We start from the raw sequence: 24,109 nt of genomic DNA, 5'->3' as shown, positions 1-24,109 counted from the left end.
AATGTTAGCCCACCTATTTACGCAGTAGCACAAGAATCACAAAATTCACAGCAATAATTATTCCTTTCACTTCCTCCTTGTGTCTGACTGTTAACCACGTCACCTCTAAGGTGACGTGGTTTGCAATACTGTCACGGCCAAGTATGATGTTAAACTCTCCCTCTCTCTCCCCCCCCCCCCCCCCCCTCTCTCTCCCTCTCCCTCTCCCTCTCCCTCTCTCTCTCTCTCTCTCTCTCTCTCTCTCTCTCTCTCTCTCTCTCTCTCTCTCTCTCTCTCTCTCTCTCTCTCTCTCTCTCTCTGTGTTGGATGATTGGAGCTAGCTAAAGTAATAGTTACATCAGAAGCAATACTTTTACTCCCTGCAAAGGTTACATTAGAGGGCACGTTTGCACAGTAAAAAACACTTCATCGGAACGAGGTTTTGAGCTTTGCACGCGCGCAATCTCAACCACAGAAATGGTCACTGTACTGCGATCGAAATGCAATTTTGTTGTGCACTTATATAAAAAAAAAAAGACTTTTGCGACTTCAACCATCGCTTTTTTCACTATATAAACCCAAACTACCGCCAGTAAAGGTGAAAAGAAACACTCAGAAAAATCTTTTTTCATTATTAAACAAACATCGCCTCTCGTCGAAAAAAATAAAACCCATCATAACAAAAACACAAAAAAGAGGCGGACCTTGAGGTTCTGTCCGTCGAAGGGCAGCGAGCCGCTGACCAGCGTGTACAGGATGACCCCCAGGCTCCAGACGTCCACCTCGGGCCCGTCGTACTTCTTGCCCTGGAAGAGCTCCGGCGCGGCGTAGGGCGGGGAGCCGCAGAAGGTGTCCAGCTTGTTGCCCAGGGTGAACTCGTTGCTGAAGCCGAAGTCGGCGATCTTGATGTTCATGTCGGCGTCCAGGAGGAGGTTCTCCGCCTGGGGGAGGGGTGGAGGGAGACACAGGGGGGATGGAGAGAGAGAGAGAGAGACAGAGACAGAGACACAGAGACAGAGAGACAGAGAGAGAGAGAGAGAGAGAGAGAGAGAGACGGGGGAAATCAGCGCGGAGATAGGAGTGATTGGCAGGGAGAGGAAGGAGATAACGAGAATCAGGATGATGAAGAGAAACGACCACGTCGAGGAAGAGCGACCGGAGAGATGATACAAGGAGATGAGACGGAGGGAGGGAGGGAGGGAGGGGCACAGAGGAAGTAAGAGTAAGTGGGAGCCGAGACATCGTTATCCATGGCTTCTGGCTCTGAGCTGACCTACATAGCGGGACAAGATCCATCTTAACCAGGTGCAGCACAGACTGAAGAACACTAAGGGGCTGAACGGGTACGGTGAAAGGACTGGATGTGATGAGAATGCAATGAAACGGGAGGAAAAGTCGCAGTTTTGACTGGAAAGGCGTGCAGAGTTAGTATGTATGGAATAGAATGAAACACACACACGCCCTTTAGGGGAAGGAACTTAACTTAAGGAGCAGTGTTATAGACGGCAGTGGATGCGCACGCGTGTGTGTGTGCAAGTGTGTGAGTGCGCACGTGCATAGCTATTCGGAAACTTGGCAAGTGAGTGAGCAGGCAGGGGTTGCCTAGCAACAGGTGCTCGCACTGACTTTACACTTTGCCACCAACACACTCTCGGCAGCTGTGCGGATGTGTGTGCATGCGTGTTGTGGTGTTAGTTGTGCGTTTGGGAAACCAACACTAAGAACACCTCTCGGCTCTCGCAGAACAACTTATCGGGAAGACTTCCCCCGGTGTTGGGGGGCTCTCTTGTCCCAGTACTAAGACCCCCCCCCCCCCCCCCCCCCAAGGGTCCCAGGAGAGCCCTGTGGCTGTCTCTGTGTGCGCTGTCTGTCTATTTGTGGGTGTTTTGTGGGTGGGTGCTCTTGTGTCTTCGTGCGTGGTTGTTCATCTGTGTGTGTGTGAACATCAGTGATGATAGACAAGTCAGTGTGTTAGTAATCATGGTAATGTGTAGCAGACAGGTAGCCCCCCCCCCCCCCCCCCCCCCCCCCCCACCCCACCCCTTCCTGGCCCCGCTAAGACCCTCGATTACTCTCCATGCTACGAGCGCACACAGAGACACAGCTTCCCGGAGGCATTAACGTGTGTGCGTGTGTTTGTGTGTGTTGCCGTGCACATGCGAGCTCTTCTTAATACACATTTAATGGCTGCTGCTAAGGCTACCAGTGAAGGTAAAAAGTTCACGGTGGTGTGGGGAGGGGAAAGAGACAGACAGAGAGAGCGAGAGAGACAGACAGACACAGCTAGAGATCTAACGAGGACATGGGAGCGACTCTGAATGCATAAGCCAAACTAAAAGTGTCGTTTCCTGTGTTTATGTGTGTTTCTTCAGAAAACAAGAGCATTACATCATCTTTTAGATCAGTTGTTGTCACTTGACAAGGTGGGGGTGGGCAGACCTCACCACACATGTCAACTGTGACTACCGCAGAGGGCGAGAGCGAGAGAGCGAGAGAAAAATGTAGAAAGGCTGTCACAACACTTTACGGATGGCTGGAGAGAAAAAGAGAGAGAGAGGGATGACATCTACTAAACGAAAGAGGAGACAGCAGAGGACAGTATATGCGCGACGAGAAAATTGGGGGACAGTAGAGAACTCATGTGCGTGTGTGCGCGCGTGTGTGTGTACGTGTGTATTGGGGCAGGGGTAGGGGGGTGTGTGGCCAAAACCACTCACCTTGAGATCTCTGTGTACTATGAACTTCTGATGACAATACTGCACTGCAGACACAATCTGGAGAGCGGGAGAGAGAGAGAAGCACGGAGAGAGTGAGCATAAATACATGCTCTTCTGAGGATTATGTCACGCTCACATTACCGCTAAAAACAGCCAAAATGGACGCCAAGACACGCACACATCTATCAACAACCTGACCTACACATTCCATCGCTATTACGCGCACACACACACACACACACACGTACTTCATATTCCTCTCACATGCCGACAGCATTCACTCTGCATTTTGACGAGCGTATAAAGACCCCAGAATACAGATGATGCTGCAGAGCGACTGGCGAGCAAACACACAAACACACAGAAACACACACCTGTCTGAATTTGGCACGCGCCTCCTTCTCCTTCATCCGGCCGTGAGCCACCAAGTAGTCAAAGACCTCGCCTGGACAGACAGACAGAAAGACAGACAGTGAGAGACAGAGAGAGAGAGTGCAAGAGAGAGACAATGGTTTAACATTGGGTACTGTGTGAGTCACTCCCGACCAACCTTGTTGAATTATACACATTACGGTATTTTTGTGAGGATGTCATCATGACGGGCGAGAAGGCCGTGTGTGTGTACGTGTGTGCATGTGTGTGTGGTGAGACGGGGTTCCGGGTTTCTGGAAATGCTTACCCCCGCTGGCATACTCCATCACCAGGTACAATGTCTTCTCCGTCTCTATCACCTCAAACAGCTTGACTGGAAGGGGGGAGAGAGACAGACAGAGAGAGCGAGAGAGAGACAGAGAGTGAGCGAGAACACACACAGATAAAGACAGAGACAGAGACAGAGATGGAGGGAGAGAGACAGAGATGGAGCGAGAGACAGATAGAGAGAGATGGAGCGAGAGACAGACAGGTGAGTAGGAGGAGAAAGAGAGGGAGAAAGAGGGAGAAAGGACGGAGAGAGAGAGAGAGCGAGAATGAACAGGGACCAAGAGGGAGGGAGGGAGGGAGGGAGGGAGGGAGGGAGGGAGATGGACTTCATTAACTTTGGAGCAGAGCGAGTCGACCTTGAGACGCTCTGGGCGTTTGGCTAACACCGTGACAGCAGAGAGCCAATGTGTGGGGAGAAGGGAGGTGGGGAGAGGGGGGGGGGACGCACGACTCACCTATGTTTGGGTGATTCAACATCTTCATGATCCTCACCTCACGGAAGAGCTGAGATGGAGAGAGAGAGAGAGAGAGAGGGAAGGAAGAGACGGAATGGAGAAGCAGAATGAGACAACTAGTAAAAGTACAAAGACATTCACTCATTCCTCATTCATTGCTATTCATGCTTGTTATAACTGTGCGCACACATTTGTCTCTTTAAGTTTCGAAATGAAAATCGAAACATTTAACCGTGCTGACCTTTGGAGCCTCAAAAGAGGAGACGCTAACATGTCTGCGCATGCTGGCTTCTGATTACAGCCAATAATATCACGTTGCAGCTTCCTGTGGTACGACGGCGGTGGCGGGCAAACAAACGGCTAGCGTGTTCCGCTACTGCGCGATCCGTCGGAAGTCCTCAGTGCGGTCGGATCGCGTTCCTGCAGACGGCCCGTTCTACCTGGAAATGTGCTGGCCAGGTGTAATGACAGTCGGGCACCCGTCTGGGCGACATTTGACCTCGCCTTCGTCTGCTTTTTTTTTTTCATGATGGGAGGATGAAGGTCGTACGTGATTGCAGCGTCCTGCCGCTTCGTCGCGGGGTTCATAAGCGCGGCGGAGGTTAACAGTGGCAACAAGTCTGAAGCGTACCCCGACAGAAATCGGTTAACGTTTACGCCGTTTCCACGTTGGTTTCGTTGAGATTCCAAATCGGCTGAATGGAAGACGGTCACCTCCTCTGAAAAGCAGTCGGTAAAACGCGAGGGAAACCGTGAAAGGCCAAATCAAAAACTTGTGCGAGGATGAGACCAGGCGGGAGACAACAATGTCAGCCAGCCGCGCCGCGGCCCACACGCAGACGGCTTGATTGGGGGGACGTCCGGAACGCAGCCTGCCGTTGGGGGACAGGAAACCCAGGCAGAAGACGCCAGGGCACACTTTTGTCGTCTTCCGGCCCCCCCTCAAATGAACGAAGGGGGACGGTCCCCATCTCACCCCTAAAACACACCTGACACTTCCCTTAGGTATCGATGGTGCTACAGGTACGCCAGGAGGCACCTGTTGCCCGCAGGTGTTTGTTATCAAACAGGTAGACCCCGCTGGACCTCCTCCTCTGGGCAGACCACATGAGAGGGTCCGGACCAGGGGGGGGGGGCGCCCGGCGCATGCGTGTTTGGCGTGTGCGTGTGAGAGGAGAGACCCCACCCTGCCCCCGGATGAAAGGAAGCAATTGCAGCTTGTTTCCTGTAATTAAAGCCTTCCCTGGAAAACTAGACCACTTCAGAGGGAGGGCGGGAGAGAGAGCTAGAGCAGGCTAGAGAGAGAGAGAGAGAGAGAGAGAGAGAGAGAGAGAGAGAGAGAGAGAGAGAGAGAGAGAGAGAGAGAGAGAGAGAGAGAGAGAGAGAGAGAGAGAGAGAGAGAGAGAGAGAGAGAGAGAGAGAGAGAGAGAGAGAGAGAGAGCAGGCTAGAGCGAGAGAGAGAGCGAGAGAGAGAGCGAGAGAGAGAGCGCTAGAGCAAGAGAGAGAGAGAGAGAGCGCTAGAGCAAGAGAGAGAGAGAGAGCGAGAGAGAGAGCGCTAGAGCAAGAGAGAGAGAGAGAGAGAGAGAGCGAGAGAGAGAGCGAGAGAGAGAGCGCTAGAGCAAGAGAGAGAGAGAAAGAGAAAGAGAGAGAGAGAGAGAGAGAGCGAGAGCGAGAGCGTTAGAGCTAGATGGAGAGAGAGAGGGAGCTAGAGAGAGAGAGAGAGGGAGCTAGAGAGAGAGAGAGCACTAAAGAGTGAGAGAGAGCTAGATAGAGAGAGACAGCTAGAGAGAGAGGGAGAGCTAGAGATTGAGAGAGAGGGAGAGCTAGAGAGAGAGGGAGAGCTAGAGATTGAGCGAGAGCGAGAGCGAGAGCGAGAGCGAGAGCGAGAGAGAGGGAGAGCGAGGGAGCTAGAGAGAGAGAGAGCAAGCGAAAGAGAGCATAAGTTAAAGTTAAGGGCTGGGGAGAGAAAATTCTTGGAATAAGTCAAAAGCTACTTCTAAGGAAAAGGGTTTGGAGGAAGTGGACGTGGGTGAGAGAGGGAGGAATAAGAGAGACCCAAGAGAGACCCACCTTCTGCAAACTCGAGGAGTTGAGCTGCGTCTTATCAATGATCTTGACGGCCACCTAGAAACAGGAAAAACAAAGATTGATTATCTCATTGGCTTGTTATTGGCCGTGCACCACGTTCAACCCAGGGACACCCGGATGATAAACACACAGAAACAAACGGTTCTAACAGGCAGGTCTTTCTGGCCTCACTTCACCCACTGAACCAGCCGGTCAGTCAACGGCAGTCGCCTTACCGACCTCTTCGTATACATTGTTTTTACGCACAGAATCAGTGACACGTCAATGTTGTGATTGAATGACCATCCACCCCCCGGGCGATGCCGTGTTCGGATGGGCATAGCCGGACGTGCACTCTGTTCTATAAGGACACCACCGTGCACCTCCGAGTACCGGTAACCAAGTGGGGGAGAGGGGGGGGGGGGGGGATGGCCCAGCGGTGAGCTGAATCTGCATACTGCGCCGGGATAGGCGGGTTTGATTTGTGATGTCACTAAACTCACACTACCAGGGGAGGAATGTGAAAACAAAAGCGCTGGGTTCTTAAGCCCTCCCTCAGAGGAATTAAAAACACACAAATCCATGTTCTAATGTGGTGTGTAGTTTATCCCATAGAGAGGGCCAGGTTTTTACATAATCACGAGTGAATAATGAGTTGCGCCACACATGAACAGACGGCCGAAGTGAGACAACGCAAACGGGACAGAGATATTAACTAGAGCTAATGTAATAATGATAATCTAATAATGGAATAATCGTTCTGTTGCTCGATTGCTTTTCTATGCAAAGCTATTGTTCTCATTGAGCTGCCCAGAGACATGCCTGTTGCCAGTTTGAGGTCCGTTCCAGCTGTTTTTGTACGGATAGCTTAGCTGTGGTTTGCAGGAGCATGCGGTCGACTGACTGTAAGAGACATTGGGATGGCGGGCCTCTGATGAAAGGAAGCCGCGCGGAGACGAAGACAAAGAGAGAGACCTGCCGAGCGAGATCACACTTCTATTTGTGTATGTGTGCCCGCGTTATTTATTTATTTCCTCCACTCCTACTGGCACTCCTGACTCTCCCTTCGTTTCTTTCTATTTGGTCGCGTGTTTGCGTGCGTGCCTGCATGTGTGTGTGCTCGCGCACACACATGCACACACACATCGACTTGCACGTGTGGCACCGGGTCACATGGAGTTTTATCAGGGTGTCAAGCACGGAGCTGTCACACATTAACAGAGCCCCACCCCTAGATGTTTCCTATAAACGCGTGCGCGCACACGCACACACACACACACACACACACACACACACACACACAAACTTAAAGGAGAAACACGCACAACTGGACTTTAGAAGTGGGGAGACATTGCTGTGTACATCAGAGAGAGGACGGTTGTGATTTCTGCGTTTATGTCGGAGACTTCGTCTTCGTCGTTGCACCTGGACTACAGCAGACGAGCGAGAGAAGATGGTTGTCTCTCAGTGACCGGTGGTGGAACAGTGTGGGGGGGAGATGTTAACGAATGTCTGCCACGGCCCGGTCGTGACCCACGGGCTGACGGCGTCTAGCCCAGCCGTATTCAACCATCCTCTTCCAGCTCACCGACGAATACTGGGCCGCTATCCTCACTAACATGTCAGACGGTAATGCTAACAGTGTTTCACGGATCAGGGGGTTGCTTCGATCCACACTCGCGGATTGGGGGGGGGGGGTTTACACAAGCGGTGACCTGCTTCCCTGTGGGCGGGTTAGCGCGCCGGTGAACCATCTGAAACCAACTGGAATCGCACCGTTCACAGCCTCCTCGCTCAATAACAAAAACAACAACAACAACAACGTTTCAGGAGGCCTCCAGGTGAACCCGCTCCCCCCGTTTGGCCCCCCGGCTCTCGGACGACCGGGAGCGGTCGCCGTGGCGCTCACCTCTTTGCCCGTGAGGATGTGGCGTGCCAGCTTGACCTTGGCGAAGTTGCCCTTGCCGATGGTCTTGAGGAGGCGGTAGTTGCCGATGTGCGGCTGCTCGTCCGTCGGCGCGGCGACCGAGTTCCGACAGCGCGGCATGCTGGGACGGCCCGTGGACGGCTTGGAGTCCTGGAGGGGGAGAGGGAGAGGAACAAAGGACAGATGAGCGCCGGGTGAAGACGAGTTATGATCCGTCAGGGCCGCGCCTTCATGCAGGAGCAGAGCACATGCTAACCATCGCAACGGAATCTATTCTGGGCCGCTAATGGTCAGGGGGAGCGGTTTGTTTCTTCCGAATGAATGAATGAACGGAGTTACTCCTAAATCCATCAATTGTATCGATCGCTCGAGCCACATTAGGCAGAAGTCCACTGGCGGATCATTTGCATGACATGACCACACGCACCGGCACGCACACTCAAAGATCAAAACTAAAGTCAGCCATTGCAGTCCGGCCATGTATAACATGAATAGCGCCACATACTGCTGTAGGACTGAATTTCTGTGTGTGTGAGTGATCTGTTTACATGTGTGTGTGAGTGATCTGCGTGTGTGTGTATGTGTGCGTGTGTGTGTGTGTGTGTGTGTGATCTGTGCAGACAGGTGACAGGGATCAGGGTCAGAGGAGAGGGCGCCTGGCTCCAGGATGACGGCACACACACACACACACACATACACACATGCATACACGTACGTCTGTTAAGAGATTTGAGACCCACATGGGAGGGGGGTAGGGGTCGGTGCAGGGAGGAACGTCTCACTTCCTTTCCTGTCCCCTCACACTCGTTTCCTATCCATCTTTCTTATTCATTTGTTAATGTCTGTGTCGGACACGGATAAGCACACAGAACAGGCCTAAGTTCTGGTCGGACCCATTCCACAAACAAACACAAAAACGGTGACACACACACACACACACACGCGCAGTTTCCTCAGTAGCATCCGCCTCGTTCTCAAGTCCCCGGGGGAACAGGACGAATGCAGATGACCGCAAAACATTTCCGGATTTGTGCGAGGATGTGCCGGTACGTGCGTGTGTCTGCCTCTCTCTCCAGATGGCATGGGATACCGTCTGCGAAGCCGGTGCTGATAAAGCAACCTCACCCCCTCTCTGTCTAGCTCTCTCTGTCCCGGTCTCTTTCTCGCTCGCTCTCTCTCTCTCTCTCTGCTCTCTCTCTCTGCAAACCCTGTAATTGACCCGATTAGTTTTTTCTGGGGGCGGTGGGAAGAGACGCGGATTATCGAGGAGAGACGGAAGGATGAATTTAGCCCGCGGTGGTCGAGTCGAGTCGAGGGGGGTTTTCTGGTTTCGGCGAGAGAACGGCGTGACGAATTGTGTGTGTGGGCAAAGGACGGAGGAAGAGGGGAATCAACTGCATGGAGGTTTTGCCGTCGCTGGAACGGGACCAGTTGTAGTGAAAAGGCTGAAATAAAAATGTCCAAATGAAAGCGCAGTGTTGTGAAGACGTTGTGGTTTTTGTCCCCGTGTACAAAGACTCGATTTTCTGGGGTGCAGTGGCTGGAATAGGGCCTCTCTCTGCGTCTCTGTCTGGTTGACTGCCGCTTCTTCCTCTTTCCCTTCATCTCGGGAGGGGAACGGGCGATTAGGCTGATGTAATCCAAGAGGAAGGAGGGCCACGTCGGAGGACAGTCCGCCCAGAAGTCAGAGACGACTGTAGTTCTGGGCTTTGTGGTCCGTTAACTTTTTGACTCGAGCTCTCTTTTCTTTTCCCTCTCAGGCCGCGGGGGAGAAGAAGAAATCCTCAAGGTTCTAATTTTAAAACGGTTCACCGCCATCTTGGCTCCGAGCCAGTTGGACTTCTGTGGGAGAACGTTTCTTTAGCCCTTTTTTTAGAGATTCTACAGACCGCTTTTTTTTTTTTTTTTTCTACCGGTGCCTCTCTGGGCCAATCTCCCTTCCGTCGTTTATAAATCGTCGGTTCGAGATGTGCTGTGTTAGCCTCGGCCTGCCGCACTTGTTCCACTTATTGACACAATGCTTTAGCGACGGCCCTGTTTGTTTAAGCGTCGCGGTCTGTTCGCTCCATCCTTCTGCTCAGCTTCCTTGTGATCCGACAGTTGGCTGACTTTGAGCCGAATCTAAGAGAAATGCTCATTCAACCCAGAAATAACACTCAAACACAGTTGTATTTATACCAGTGCGTTTCTTTGACATTTACAGAGTGTTCAAACGTGGTGAAAACTAAAAGAAAAATAAGGTATTTAATATCTTATTGATATAGCTTTTCGTTTGATAAGTGGAAAGATGTCGCCGGGTAGTAAAACTACGACTATAAACAAAGCTCATGAGCAAGAGAAACCGCTTTGCTGAGCAGAAGTTCAGCAAATAATGACGACAGAGACGCCCGCGTACAATAAGCAGCCTCTGAACCCAGCAGAGCGCTGCCATGACGTACGCACTTTCTCCTTTTACTTTTTCTGCTCCAATTCCACCTCTCTAATTCCCCCGGCCAGCCCTGTAATCTAGACGTGGGAGAGGGTGGGCCTTTGGATGCTTTCCTAACAGGACCCACAAGGAACGCACCGACAATCCCAAAATAAATAGTGGGAGAAAATGATGAGGCTGTATAGTATAAGCCCTCATCACTGTCACCTCTACCCGTCCAAAACAGCCATTGTATTATCTTTTAAAAAAATGGGAAGACTGAGGGGAAATTCCGGGCTTGATCTTGCGTGGTGCGCTAGCTTCTCTGCTCTGATCTGAACCCGACGCGGTTCCTTTTGGACGGTTCGCTGTGGCGGGGGCCGCATATTTAGACTCAGGAATAGCCGTGCAGACAAAATGGTCGACCGCACCACCGGACGAACGGTGCGCTTCCCCGGACGACGAGGGAGTCTTGGGATTCGTGACCGGGACGTGTGGGATGTTACGACGACGGCAAGGAGACCGAGACCGCGTAATGCTCGTGAATCTCAGCTTACTCGCAGTGACGGACAAGCCTGGATAGAGCGAGTGGGATATCAGATGCTATACGTCGTGCAGCCATGGCGATAACCTTCTTTGCCATCTTCCCCATTTAGAAATGCTAATCCCAATTCCCCTCCACGGCTTTGAGGAGAGCTGTTAGGACAGCCCCCCACATCTAGTGTCGATATGTCAACAGGAACTTTAGCAAAAGCTATGCTATGGTTTAGCGGCCTGCCTGGAACAATTATACTTAAGCCTTGACGCATGTATGGCAGTCTATTAGAAACACAGAAAGGGGCAATCACTTAAGCTAGGGTGAGGTGTTTATGTTGGAAGCAGTTTTGGTAAAATTTGATGAAATTCTCTTTACAACCAGCAATCCAAAAATAAAAAGCTATGGCAAATTACAGAACAATATTGGCAATCAACGGCTGTTAAAGGCCTGAAATAAGTAATTGCATACTCAAATTAGGTATTTCATTGTACCCAAATTATTTCATTTGGCCATGATGGAATGATAAGAAGGTCTACCTACTTGTCTACCTACCTAAAAGTCTATGTGTGCACTCACGTAAGTCCTCTACAAGCCTAGGCAGACCTTATGCTAAAGCTAGACACTGAGAATCACGCGTTTTGGGAGAGTGGCTTTTGAGGCCTGAAGGGAGGGGGGGGGGGGGGGGGGGGGGGGGGGGGTACTTAGTAAAAAATCAAGATCAATCTGGGCGGCTTATTCCAAAATGCCTACCCTAACTTTGATTTCACCAGTTCAAACACAAATCTGTTAGTTTTTAATCAATTGTTGTGACGAGCTGACAGAGTAACTTATCTGAACTTTAATAGAACAATTTTAGCCGTTTCAATGTACGTCAAGACCCATGAAAAGCGTTCCCCACAGACGCACGCAGTAAGTACACGTTTGCTCTCCCTGGCCTCAACCCTTCCTACTCTCTTCTCCTCTTTCATGTCCGCCTATTTTGGTCGTCTCCTCTGAATCTTCCTTCATTCTTCAGCAGCTGCAGGCAGACACACAAACACATGCGTGCGCGCACACAAACACACGCACCCCCTGCACAGCCAGACAACCGTCCCCCCTCCCCAAAAGACGATTTTAGACGAGGACAATGTATGACATTGTTTTGTACCTCTCACTTTACTCGCTGATGCTGCGACTGAGTCATGAAGGCCAAGATAGAACGACACACATACACACACAGCTCTGCATATCTTGCACTAACTTGGGCTGGTATTTATAAAGTCTGTACTCTCGGGAGACCCCCCCCCCCCCCCCCCCCCCCACCCCCCCTTTTTCAACACCATACAGTAGTGCTGCTGGCAGACGGTCTCAGAGGAACGCCCTACCTGGGTGGACATTTCCAGCCACCACTAGGACACACACACACACACACACACACACACACACACACACACGCATACATTATCAGTGACCTTTACTAATCTAGATATGCTGACTGGACACTGCCCTGCCCGCACGCACTCTTGCACGTTTACACACACACACACAAACTGGTTGGCCTTTCTCTGGATTTAACCGCAAACGTAGTCTGCCCAGATTTTTATAATCACAGCCCGCAAATAACCCTTTCTTCCTGTTAATATTCAAAACGTTTTCCTTAATAAGGGCCCATATTCCGAGGTGCAACTCAACATGATGGGGATACATCCAACAGAAACGCCACAGATTCCCGCCCTTATTCCTGAAGGTGCTGCAACACGAAGTGATGGGCGGCATCTTTAATAATGGCCGCCCAACCAACACCTGAAAAAACATCCACGCGCAACGTCCCTTCTTCATATCACGGAGGCAACAACAAACGATGACAAGAGAAAGCCTGTAGCCAATTTTTTTATAGTGAATAGCGCACACGAATGTTGAAATGCCTAGGGGGGACAATTGCTTGGCTGAAACCTGTGAGAAAAACTGTAGGCCCTAACCGAGGTCTTGGAATGAGTATCGGTTTTCGTATTTTCCGATGACAATACCTTTACTACACTCTTAAAATGGTGCCTCAATGGTGCCAGAAAAAATACTTTTTTTGGTTTAAAAGCTAATAAAAGTGCCTAGTGCAAATGCAGAGATTTCGCGCAATACATCAATCAAGATTAGGGATGCACCTAATATTCGGCCAACGAACATGTTCGGCCGAAAATGGCCCAAAACATAATGTTCGGTTTCGGCCGAAGGAGTATAAAGGCCGAACATAATAAAATACACCGAACATTTAGTTATTTTTATTAAAAAAGGTACATTGTTCTTAAATTCTTGCAATAATGTCTGCTGGAATGTTAGAAAACGTTCAGTATTAAATAGATATTTTGTATCAAATTTGTAATATTTATTTTTTACAGAAAAGCAAGACAAAAAAGTTTATAAAGGACATTTAATTGTTTGATTTATGCAATGGTGAAAAATTTAAGCAAAATCAATGAAAAACATTGAAAGCCACATTCGGTATTCGGTTTCAGCCTTTTGCCAACTGTTTCAGTATATTCGGTTTCGGCCAAGAATTTTCATTTCGGTGCATCCCTAATCAAGATAGTATCAACGGTGGGCACCGGCCACAAAGGAAACCAGGGCCTCTGTGGGTCCCGGGCTTCAGGAACCTCACCCAAACCCCGTCCCTGCAGTGCGATGGGCCCTACTACAGGTGGTGTGTGAACTGGTGGAGAGGGAATATGATGTTTACACGTGTGGGGTTGTGGTCAGACAGGCAGGAGGGGATCGTAAAAAAGCCCGGGACACAAACAAGGCCCTTCCCCGAGCGAGGAGATCATGACCTCGGCGCCGCACGGGTATAAATAGCCGTCGGGGACGGGGGAGTGGATTGAGGATGCCGCGCCGCAGAGCGATTAGAAAAATGGAAGTGATGGAGGAAGCTGAATCCCTCCTTTGTGAAGAGATTTACCTCTATAGTCGTGAATCACTGTAATGAATTGAAAAATGTATATCCTTCGATAACAAAAAAAGGGCACGATACTTATCCCTTGAGTCAAAGTTAGAAAATAATAATATTGCCCACGTCGGTTTTTTAATTATTTTTCGGCCATCTTTGCTGTGTGCAGCAGAACAAACCGTGCTCGGAACAAGAGCTGTTTATCCTCAGAGTAACACATCCTCATAGGGCTCTTACATTATCTTCAACGGGTGGGCGGGTGGAGACACACACACACACACATACACGCACGCACGTCGTGGAGACTGTGTTGCCATGGTGATTTGTCGCCTTTTGTATCCTGCCAACTCTTTTCCTTTTCTCCCTCGCTCTCCAGCCCTCTCGTCCCTGCCTTCCTTCTCCTCTCACCTGCTCCCTCCCTTCCTCCAGCGCTGGTCAGAACAGGGGAGCCATTAGGGACGGCAGCAGGGATTACATTGAGCGTCGTTGGGTGTCACACGAGGCGGAGGCTGCCGTTTAGGAGCACAAATCATTCTACTAAGCGAGTGTCTTTTAGAGTCACCCGCTCAAAGCGTCGACTCTAAAACACAGAAGCCTGCCGGTGATTACTCTGCACTTAAATTGAGTGGATGGTGATGGGTCATCTGGAAGCCTGTGACAAAGCTCAGCCATTGGACCCTTCAAAAGGAAGGCGGAGCCAATGCAGTGGGGGGACATAAACAGGAAGTGGAGGAAGACTTAAAAGGAGGGAAAAAGAACAGACTAGGGGGACTGTTATGGCGGGAATGCTTGAAGCTTGAATTGGGTCAATTCCCTACGTGAGCGAGCCACACCGGCTCAAACACTTGAACTGTTCTCTTTCCCCTCTCCAACACTGTCCCCTCCCACACACACACACACACACACACACACACAGCTAAGTAAACCTGTGAGAGGCCGCCTGCTTTACCAAGGGGTTGCAACGCAGAGTCTCAGTTTGCTGTGAATGCAGTGTGTGTGTGCGATTTTGTGTGTGTGCGTGTGTGTTCTTGTTTGCCCACCCCCCCTCCCTCACGTATGTTCCTGCCTCAGATTATCCTAACTGCCGAGAGTGTGTGTAGTCATGTGTGTGTGGGTGTGTTTGTGAGACCCTGTGTATGTGTGCAAGGCAGTGTATAACCAATTCAGAGCAGCTTTCACAGCTAGAGTCACAGTGTGGATTCCCTGCATGCTCCTGTACCTACTCCAGCGTGCGTGCGTGCGTGTGTGCGCGTGCGTGCGCATGTGTGTGTGTGTGTGTGTGGGTTACAGGACCCTGGCGGATGAATAGACGGGTAGAGTATGGTTGCAGGTGGAACACTGTGGTGGTACTGATGGATGACTGACAGAATCAGAGCAGGGGGCCGTCGCGTTCAACCCCACCCAGCGGACTGCAGGGGGGCCAGGGGGGGGTGGAGCTCGGTGGGTCTGCTGTAGCTACCAGGCAGACCATACCGGCCCCAAAGAGCAGCAGCCATGTTAATCAAATTCAATGTGAAAACACAAAGGACAGATTGAGATTTTGGCAAAAACTTTCATAAAACAAAGTTTTTTTCCATTTAAGTGGAGCCGAGGTAGACGAGCCAAGGTAGACGAGCCTACGTTTCCACGTCCGCCATTAGGGACCCTAATAAAATTCGTCATCCTAAATGTAATGATCCCTTCCTTAAGAGGGACAAATGAAGAGACCGAAATGGAATGAATTACGTTGGACAATTCGCGGGTGATTTCCACACACCTAGCGTTATTGCCCCGATCGTTTATCAGATATCATTAATTCAATATTTAACGTCCGACAAAATCCCCCCCTCATATAGAACGAATCCCATGAGACACTGGCAAGCCTTCGCTGGTTGAGCAATCTTTAACGTCCACGTTCTCCATACATACAAATAAAAACAATTATAAATCTGGATGAATATTTTGGCAGACTTGTTTGCATGCTAGGGGTGTAACGGTACACTGAAGTCACGGTTCGGTTCAGGCATCATGGTTCGGTACGAGTTCGGTACAATGAAGGGAAAGGAAAAAACAAAAATGCAGAAGGCAATTCCTTTTTTTATTGTGCATGTCTCAGGTTGTACCACCTAGTGTCATACAGTCTCTCCCCTGAGCTAGCTGCAACCGCCTGAACTGTTTAATCTAAGATGTAAACAGTAAACATTAAGTACCCCACACCAACTCCTGACTACATCCGTAACTTGTAAACAAATAAGACAATCAGTTATGAAACTGAAAATGCAACATGCCTTAATTATGATAGTGCAAAGTACACAGAATTAGCGCATTTCCACGGGAGGGTGCGGGTCTGTGCGGCTTGGTGGAGTAGTGAAGGTGCGGTTTGGCGCAGCTCAGTTACGGCTCGTGTTTCCACCGCCAACAGTACCCTCATTGTGGGGTGGGGGGGGGGGGGGGGGGGGGTTACGTTAGCATTGTGTACCTGCTAATAAATCCAAGGAAAAAGATGGCGGCGCACAATGAACAAAGATCAACAATGTAGGACGTCCAAGAAGGTCGGCAAACTTTTGTGCTAGCCGTTCCAGAAATACTTTGCGGATAATGTGCGTTTGTTTGTTATTATCCCCGTCTCACGGAAGTGCGATTCTGTCGACCAAGCAACGGATGGCGTGCGTGGCTCGAACTTGCTGGCACCCTTTCAGTCAGTTTTATTTAATTTTATACCGACCATTCTCCGTGTAAATCCATGCACCGAACCGTGACGTCCACTCCGTACCGATTCGGTTCAAATACGAGTATACATGTATCGTTACACCCCTACTGCATGCATAACCGGCCAGACGGTTACGTCTTGCGTCAACAACACGGGGACAAAGGACTGCGCCCCTGCTGTCCCTTAGACCAAACTATGGGCTGACGAAAGAAAAAACAGAAACCACACAGAGAAATGGCAGTTGTTGCGTCATGTTGACACACAGACAGAGACAGAGGGAGAGTGTGAGAGACAGACTTGGAGAGAGAGACAGAGGTAGAGAAAGAAGGAGAGAGAAAGACAGAGAGAGAGAGACGGAGAGACACACACAGAATAGAGAGACGCATACACACATACAGAGAGAGAGACAGAGACAGAGACAGAGAGAGAGAGAGAGAGAGAGACGCCCTTTGAGAACAGAAGAATCCACCCTGCCAGTACCTGAGTGACATCGAACCCTGACGTGCGTGATGCGATTCAGTTAACACACCCCACCAGCCACAAGCCGCCCGGCTGGAAAGACCAGTTCTATAGCCCCGCATTGCTCACAGCACACACACATATGTACACACACTCTTGGGCGTTATGGGTGCAGAGGGCATCGTTGCGTTGTTGGATAAACAGCCAGACGGGGGGTGTTGCTAGGGTACGAGGACACGTCGCCGTTGGTTGACGACGCTCTGCGTCACACACACACACAGGCGCACGAGCCACGGCTTCTTAGCATTGGCGGTACGGGGATCAATGAATAAAGAGTGGCAGAGGGAGAGAGGGGTAATGAATGAGAAAAGGTATGAATTTAAACGTCCATGAACGCCTGTGTAAGAATGAAGAGGTAGGGGGTGTGTGTCTGTGTGTGTGTGTGTGTGTGTGTGTGTGTGTGTGTGTGTGTGTGTGTGTGTGTGTGTGTGTGTGTGTGTGTGTGTGTGTGTGTGTGTGTGTGTGTGTGTGTGTGTGTGTGTGTGTGTGTGTCTCTCTCTCTCTCTCTCTCTCGCATGTTCTCGGTTGCTAGGGCCCAGGCAGGCTTTGTCTTTCTGCCTAGTGACTGGTCTGGTAGGAAAGAGCCATAATTTATGGTTTCCTGGGCGGAACTCCAATGTGTACTGGAGTGTGTGTGTCTGTGTCTGTCTACATGTGTGTGTGTGTGCGTGCGCGCTTGCTCGCTATACATTGTCGATGAGGTGACTCATCCGTTAAGCGCATCGATCCAGGCTTGCCATCAGGTAAATGCTGTAAATACCCACACACACACAGTGGCAGGAATACTGGTGTTGTCTATGCAAGTGCATCAAAGCGCTTCAGATGCTACAAGCATTCAAGACATAAACAGACAGATGGATAATGGCATGGCAGTTCCCAGCCAATAGGAAATGGGAACAGGTGTATGCATCAGGACTAGCCCCGATCAAAGATATTCCTCGTCGGCCGGGAGTGATTAGGTCAATCCATCGGTCGAATAGTCCCGCCACGTTTATTCGATTCACTTTTTTTTGGCCCCCCGAAACAACCCTTTGTTCGGCCCATTCAGTACATCTCCATTCCACAGTTCCTTCCTTCCGTCTGCTGCTCTCCGTCATTAGCCATCAGGGTGGACCTCTCGCCCTGCACTCCCTGGCAGCGGTCACGATGCTCTCTCTGAGGCCCAGCGTCGCTGGAGATTACCCCTCAGCCAGGTCCAAGTCCTCTCCACTGAGGAGTGACAGGCTCGAAGAACTCCTCGTACGGCAGCATAGCTCTGTGTGCCTGTCTCGACTAGACCCAAGCCACTATTTCTTGTCAATTATCATGTTTTTTTCCTTTTTCTTTCATGCAGCAACAAGGGCGAAGAGATGGACGACTTTTCAAAATGATTGCCCTCTATTATTTCAAGCAAGGTCGAGCCGTAGCGGTTTTAAACAATTGTCAAACTTTCAAAAAGGCAGATTTGTTTAATTCTTACAAGCGAAAACCTGGTCGACTTTGGCGCTTATAACCCGACTAACGTTTGGAGGCTATTAGTGGGCAGCCATTTGAACCGCTAGTCAAGACTTAAAGCTGACTTGATGAACTGCAGTCATGAAAAGAGATCATGCTAGCTGCCTGATGGTATAGCCAGGCCTCAGGTTCAATCTGCCCGGTAACACCAGCACAATAGATCGCCCTCACTTGGAGACGGCACTTCTCAGCCTCTGAACTAGAATGAACTGAAATCCGCATGCAATATTGTTTGCTATGCTGTTCTGTCCTACATCCCCAACCCATCCCAGCCATGCTATCCACAAAAAAAAACTAAAAAGTAGTAGTAGGAGTCAACCCACTCGAAAAGACGGCAAAGTGTATAGACTGGACAACTGCAGGAAACGTTCCCAGTTATGATGGACTTTGGGTCTGACCAGCTGGTATCAACCTCCATTCCTTTGCGGATCGTTCCATTACAGCCAAAACACGCACACACACACACACACACACACACCCCCCCACCCACATGCCTAATTGATTTTCGTTGGAGGAACGGTTCAAACGGTGAAAAGCCATCACACACCATGCCTATGAATAGGTCGCAGCGGGGGGCCCTAGACTGGATTGTGTCCAGACAAACAATGGCACGGTGGCCACGGTAACAATCCGGCACAGTGGCGTTCCAGGAGCGCTCTCTTTATTTTTTTAATCTAAGGATGTTGCAGGATGAATGGACAGGGGACATTTGAGGCAGGAAACTGGACAATAGAAGGATTCAGACACATCTGGGAGGGGGTGGTTGGGTAGGGGGGGGGGGGGTCCCCCGCAATGCGCACACTTCGGAATAGATACGCGCCGCCATTTTGGACCAGGTGGTTTCCTATTATGAGCTTGGGGACAAACATCAGTCAAGTGACCGGGAAGTCCCGTCTGAACGTTTAAACAATTATTAGCCTCCAATATTAACTGCGTCCCTCGATTCCAATCCTCAATCATCAGATATTAACTATTATTTCCGTCGTCACGACAAAACATCCGATTGACCTTGATGCCAAAGTAGGAACTCCGTACTTCTCCTAGTCTCGGTTCTACCGATTCAGACAATCGATCAGGAAGCAGGGAGTAAATATAGCCCGAGCGTATCTCGACAGCCCCGCCGGCTCAGGGGTCCGTCTGTCACCGCCGCCGGGGCGACGTGTCAAAGCTTGGTGCCATCTCGTCCCGCGCACTGGGAAACACAACACCGCAGACGCTTACTATACCGCCCTTTCAGAGAGAGGGTGCGTGTGTTTCTGTGTTCGAGTGCGCGTGTCTGTGTGAGACTGTGTGAGTGTGTATGTGGGTGTGTGTGTGTGTGTGAGACTGTGTGTGTGTATGAGACTGTGTGTGTGTATGAGACTGTGTGTGTGTGAGACTGTGTGTGTGTGTGTGTGTGTGTGTGTGTGTGTGTGTTCCAAGGCCTTTAACCTACAAACCAAGTCTGGGTCTAGCTAGCCTGAGACCCTTAATATGAAGCCCCCTCCGCTCCCCCCGGAAGATGCAGCTGCGAGTGGACGAGGGAAGTGGTTGGGGAGTTGGGAGTGTGGTCAACATCAGCAAACACTGAATTTATAATATCCCAGAAATAGATCCCGTAAAAGATGTGGCAAGGAATGACATCAGTGCGTGTGCACGTGCACGCTGGTATTTAATAGCATGGACACACACACACACACACACACACACACACACACACACACACACACACACACACACACACACACACACACACACACACACACACACACACACACACACACACACACACACACACACACACGTGTGTGACAGCCATGGCCGCAGCCTTATATAATCAGCTACATTATGGTCTGTGACCTTTGTCCCAGGTACAGTTACCAGCCATGTGTGTGTATAAACTTGCTTACACCTACCGGAATACCAGCCAGCTCAGCTGCACTCTAGGTTTCTTCCCCTCCCCTGGTCCAAAGTGAAGCGGGCTTCCTTACGTCAGCCCACATGCACACACACTCAGAGTAATACAAGGGTCCACTTTCTGCAATGCCACATCCCCCCATAGGCCAAAACACACAAAACTAACCTAACTGAATAGCCTCGACAGGTAAAGTGCGTATACATCAGACTAGAAGTCACAGGCGGGTTCAGACTTTGACAGTTCATTCTAATTTGAATGAACCATCAAAGTGCTCACTGATTGGCTGATGGAAGTAGATATACACATGTATTGCCCCTGGCTGTCAACTGTAAAACAAAGTTCTCTTCAACGAATATCAGACAGACAACGAGCCTAACTTGTTTGGCAAGAATATGAAACTGTGATTTTTTAATAAATATAAGCAAACCTAGCACCGGCAGAGCAACAAACTTCCTACTTGTACAGATAGCGAGCGAGGGATACTGTGGTTTGGCATTAACTCCAGTGTGGCGTTATCTTGATTAGCTTACCCAACCCACAACATATTTACTCACACGGTCATAGTCATACGGAAACCTTGGGTGTTTACCCTAATCTTTACGTAATACACCAAGGGTGCTAAAGAGCTAGCATGACGCTAGGTCGGACCATGAATTGGGTTGCAATTATCAAAAGGACTCCACTCCAGCTAACCAAGTATATTTTGAAGTCTTCGTCAAGGTATTATACAATGAAACAGAATCCAAGGAGGTCAGGGTGGTAAATATCAAGGTCCAAACGGAAGCTCTCACAAAATGGGTAATCTAGTCACCATGTGGAAAGAGTTTGGTTCCTTTTATGGTACTGCCATTATCAGTCACCTGCCACACAAGACGTCAGACATTCCTACACCGTCTTGTGACAAAAGGAGAACTGGACACACCTTCCCCGCAAACTCACGTCCACAACACACAGAAAACACCAACACAGGCTTCAACACCCACACCACAACACAACACACCTACAATCCAACGCTTGCATTAGAGTAAGCTGCCCTCTTTACCGGTAAACGACATACTAGTTGAAAACTATTTCTGTGTGCTCGGATAATAAGTCGATAATGAAATCAAGGCAAATTGGTTAAACGTCACAAAACCTAATTTCCCATTCAACATAGCCCGTCACATGACCTCTGAGCTACCATTCATTACTCATTTCTTTGGAGGCCTGGGAAGTGTTCTTGGTCACACCGTTTTAGGACGCAACTCCTCCACCATACGGCGGAACACTGCGTTTCCTGCCCATGTGGCGTCCAGCGCAGTGACACTAGGTGTATGCAAATCCTAAAATGGTTTCCCACGCTCATTTGCATCGGGGCTTGGCTGGTCCCGAATCCAGGCTTCCGGGTTGAAACTAAAAGTTAATGTGTTACTGCACCATTAGTCATAGCGCCAAAGGTCTGAACCATAACAATGATTTACCGGCCATTGGGTTTTTCTGGGGGGAGGCTAGCATCTCATCATGCACTGATTTCCCTGGTCCACTGACAGACTGATCCATCGCTAGGTAGCTGCGATGGCTGGAGCCACTTGAGGTTTTGGTTTCCATGTGGGTGGTGTGTTGCTGCACTCTTCTTAATCCCACCCAACTAGTGACGTAGCTTCAAAGTGTCCTGTCAACGCCAGGGACCACTAGCCATGCAAGCCCTGGGGGGGAGACTGTGCTAACCTCAACAAGTGTCGTGCCCCACATGCCAATATTGCAAGAACAAGTGAATTGGCAGAAGCTTATGGAGGGAAAGGTTTTTTGGAGCCGTGGACCGAAACACACAGTGACTTATGAGATGACTTGCACAAAATGCAGCCAATAATACACATTTGGACGTCCCCCTGAAATTGCTGTCATGACTGGCTGGTTTTTTAATAGCCAAAGGGAGCTCATATTTAGCAATTTAGGTCACGTCTATGAGTGAATGCATAACTATTATATATTTTTGTTCCATAGTGGTGACATGTTTAGGTTTTGTATCATCCAACGGGACAGCTGGAAAATCCCCCCTTAAAAACACCAGTAAGCACCAAACTGACTTGAATTTGCCTGGTTGATCGCATTGGAAAAAGTTCTGCTTCATATTGTTTATTCCTTTCCGAGGCTGTTCCAGGTGGATCAAGACGTCAGTGGGCCATGCCATTAAACACAGCCAGAAACAAGTTGTGTGTGGCAATAAGCGTAGGTCTTACGAAAAGTGGAAGGGATTGCTTTGGTTCTCAAGAAAGGTGCAATTAAATATTTTCTGCAATAGGGCATGTCCTATGACAGTATACTGAAACCTAAATAGGTGTGAAATATTTGGTCAACTGCGTGAGAAAGCTCCTGGAGCGGAAGGGAAAACATAAAGTATCTCAAGCCACCACTAAGTTCTTCTCATAGTTCCTCAAACAGTGTACAAGACGACGTCCTATTTAATAAGTATTGGCACCAGGGGTTAAAACCCAACGTTGTTGGAACAAGTCTTACCTGTCCTGCCGTGTTCTCAATGACTTGTACCAAAGGGATTCTGGTAGACATCTCAGCCTGCTTTGTGTTTTAGTTGTAGAAACAGGAGAAGGAAGAGATGAAACCGGAGATACTCTTTAAAAGTGTCTGTTGGGCATTTATAAACTTGTTAAAAGTAGGAACCTGGTGGTGTGGGAGCCCTCCCAGACCGACCCAGTGCTAGCCAGCTAGCTCACGACTGATAGCTAGTGAATCAACAAGTCTGAAACCCCCACATCGGCGGCTAGTTCTGTTAGCCTGCTAGCTAGCGACTAGCTAGCAGCGACACTCGTCCCATGTTCCAAGAACGAGCCCCGGTCCTGGGAAAAAACACCCTGAAGTGGCTGGGGCCGAGGTCTGACCAAAACCCAACTAAATCCACGTTTTGATTGGCATACAGCGGGCGGAGAGGGGACCGAGGAGCTTCTGGTGGCGGTGACGGGCTAGCTGGGGTCGCTAGCGGGGAGGGAAAAGTTGGGGGAAAAGGTTCGAGGTCCGGTCCGTTCAGATCCGCGGTCCCGGACGGGTGAACCACGACGCTGGTTCTGCGGAGCGGCGGGTAGGGGGTTAGAGGGGTGGGGGTTCTGCTGTCGTGTTGCGGTGGTTCTCCTCGGGAGTTCTAAAATTAAATCCGCTGTCTTCTCCAAACTTCAGGCCAAAAGTTAGAACCACCGGCGAGATCCCGACATTTTACAATCCGATCCAAAAAAAAAAAAAAACGATCAGAGATATCCCTTGGCGATGGATCCAAAAACAACACAGCCGACTCAAAAAAGTGAACGGAGACTTTGTGTATAATAAGGTCACATGGCAAGCGGTACCAGTACACGAATGTGTCGCGCTAGCTATCGGCTAGCCGACGTTAGCCCATGGAGCTCACTGGGGCTGGTGCGTTGCAGTCGAAGGCAGCCCGTCGGAAACCTACACAACTCCACACTCACGGCGGACACACCGCGTCGTCGCGCTTCCTTGTGTCGTTGCGTGATCCGAATAAAGGTCGTTCATACGTGCTGCTGCTGCACTGCGGTGGGGGCAACGCATACCCGTCGGTCCGGTCTTCACGGCGCACCGATTGTTATTTCCGTGACGAGGCGAGCGGAGAGAGAATCATCAGGTTGTAAAAATCCATGAGCAGCAGCGGCACCGCTGGAGCTTTTCGTGAGGAGGTGCGTGTCAACGCAGCAAAAGGGGGGAGAGGGGGAGGCAGAGAGCTGGGCCCGATGGCAGCCTATGCGCACGATCCAGCCCTGATACCGGAACAAGCTCGCAGCAACATGGCTGCTTGCA

At 50.0% G+C, this 24,109-nt stretch overlaps 1 protein-coding gene across 8 annotated transcripts in view; it reads right to left on the bottom strand.

The window, feature by feature from the left end:
* The window catches only part of mark2b (MAP/microtubule affinity-regulating kinase 2b), a 47,315-nt gene extending 23,206 nt beyond the window's left edge, over nt 1-24,109 (bottom strand). For 5 of the 8 annotated variants that reach the window (XM_030338064.1, XM_030338069.1, XM_030338067.1 and 2 more), the window contains exons 1-8: nt 22,805-24,109; nt 7,830-7,997; nt 5,924-5,977; nt 3,854-3,902; nt 3,376-3,441; nt 3,071-3,141; nt 2,697-2,753; nt 684-920 (exon numbers count right to left, since the gene is read on the bottom strand). In XM_030338064.1, the coding sequence (XP_030193924.1) occupies nt 684-920; nt 2,697-2,753; nt 3,071-3,141; nt 3,376-3,441; nt 3,854-3,902; nt 5,924-5,977; nt 7,830-7,997; nt 22,805-22,855 (753 nt within the window). In that variant the 5' untranslated portion in view covers nt 22,856-24,109. The remainder of the gene's footprint in view (nt 1-683; nt 921-2,696; nt 2,754-3,070; nt 3,142-3,375; nt 3,442-3,853; nt 3,903-5,923; nt 5,978-7,829; nt 7,998-22,804) is intronic. The other 3 variants (XM_030338068.1, XM_030338065.1, XM_030338070.1) reach the window with 1 other exon arrangement.

The sequence above is a fragment of the Gadus morhua genome, chromosome 17, assembly GCF_902167405.1.
Source record: "Gadus morhua chromosome 17, gadMor3.0, whole genome shotgun sequence".
Taxonomy (NCBI): domain Eukaryota; kingdom Metazoa; phylum Chordata; class Actinopteri; order Gadiformes; family Gadidae; genus Gadus; species Gadus morhua.
The sequence above is the reverse complement of the archived record's forward strand: the minus strand, read 5'-3'. Positions and strand labels throughout refer to the sequence as shown.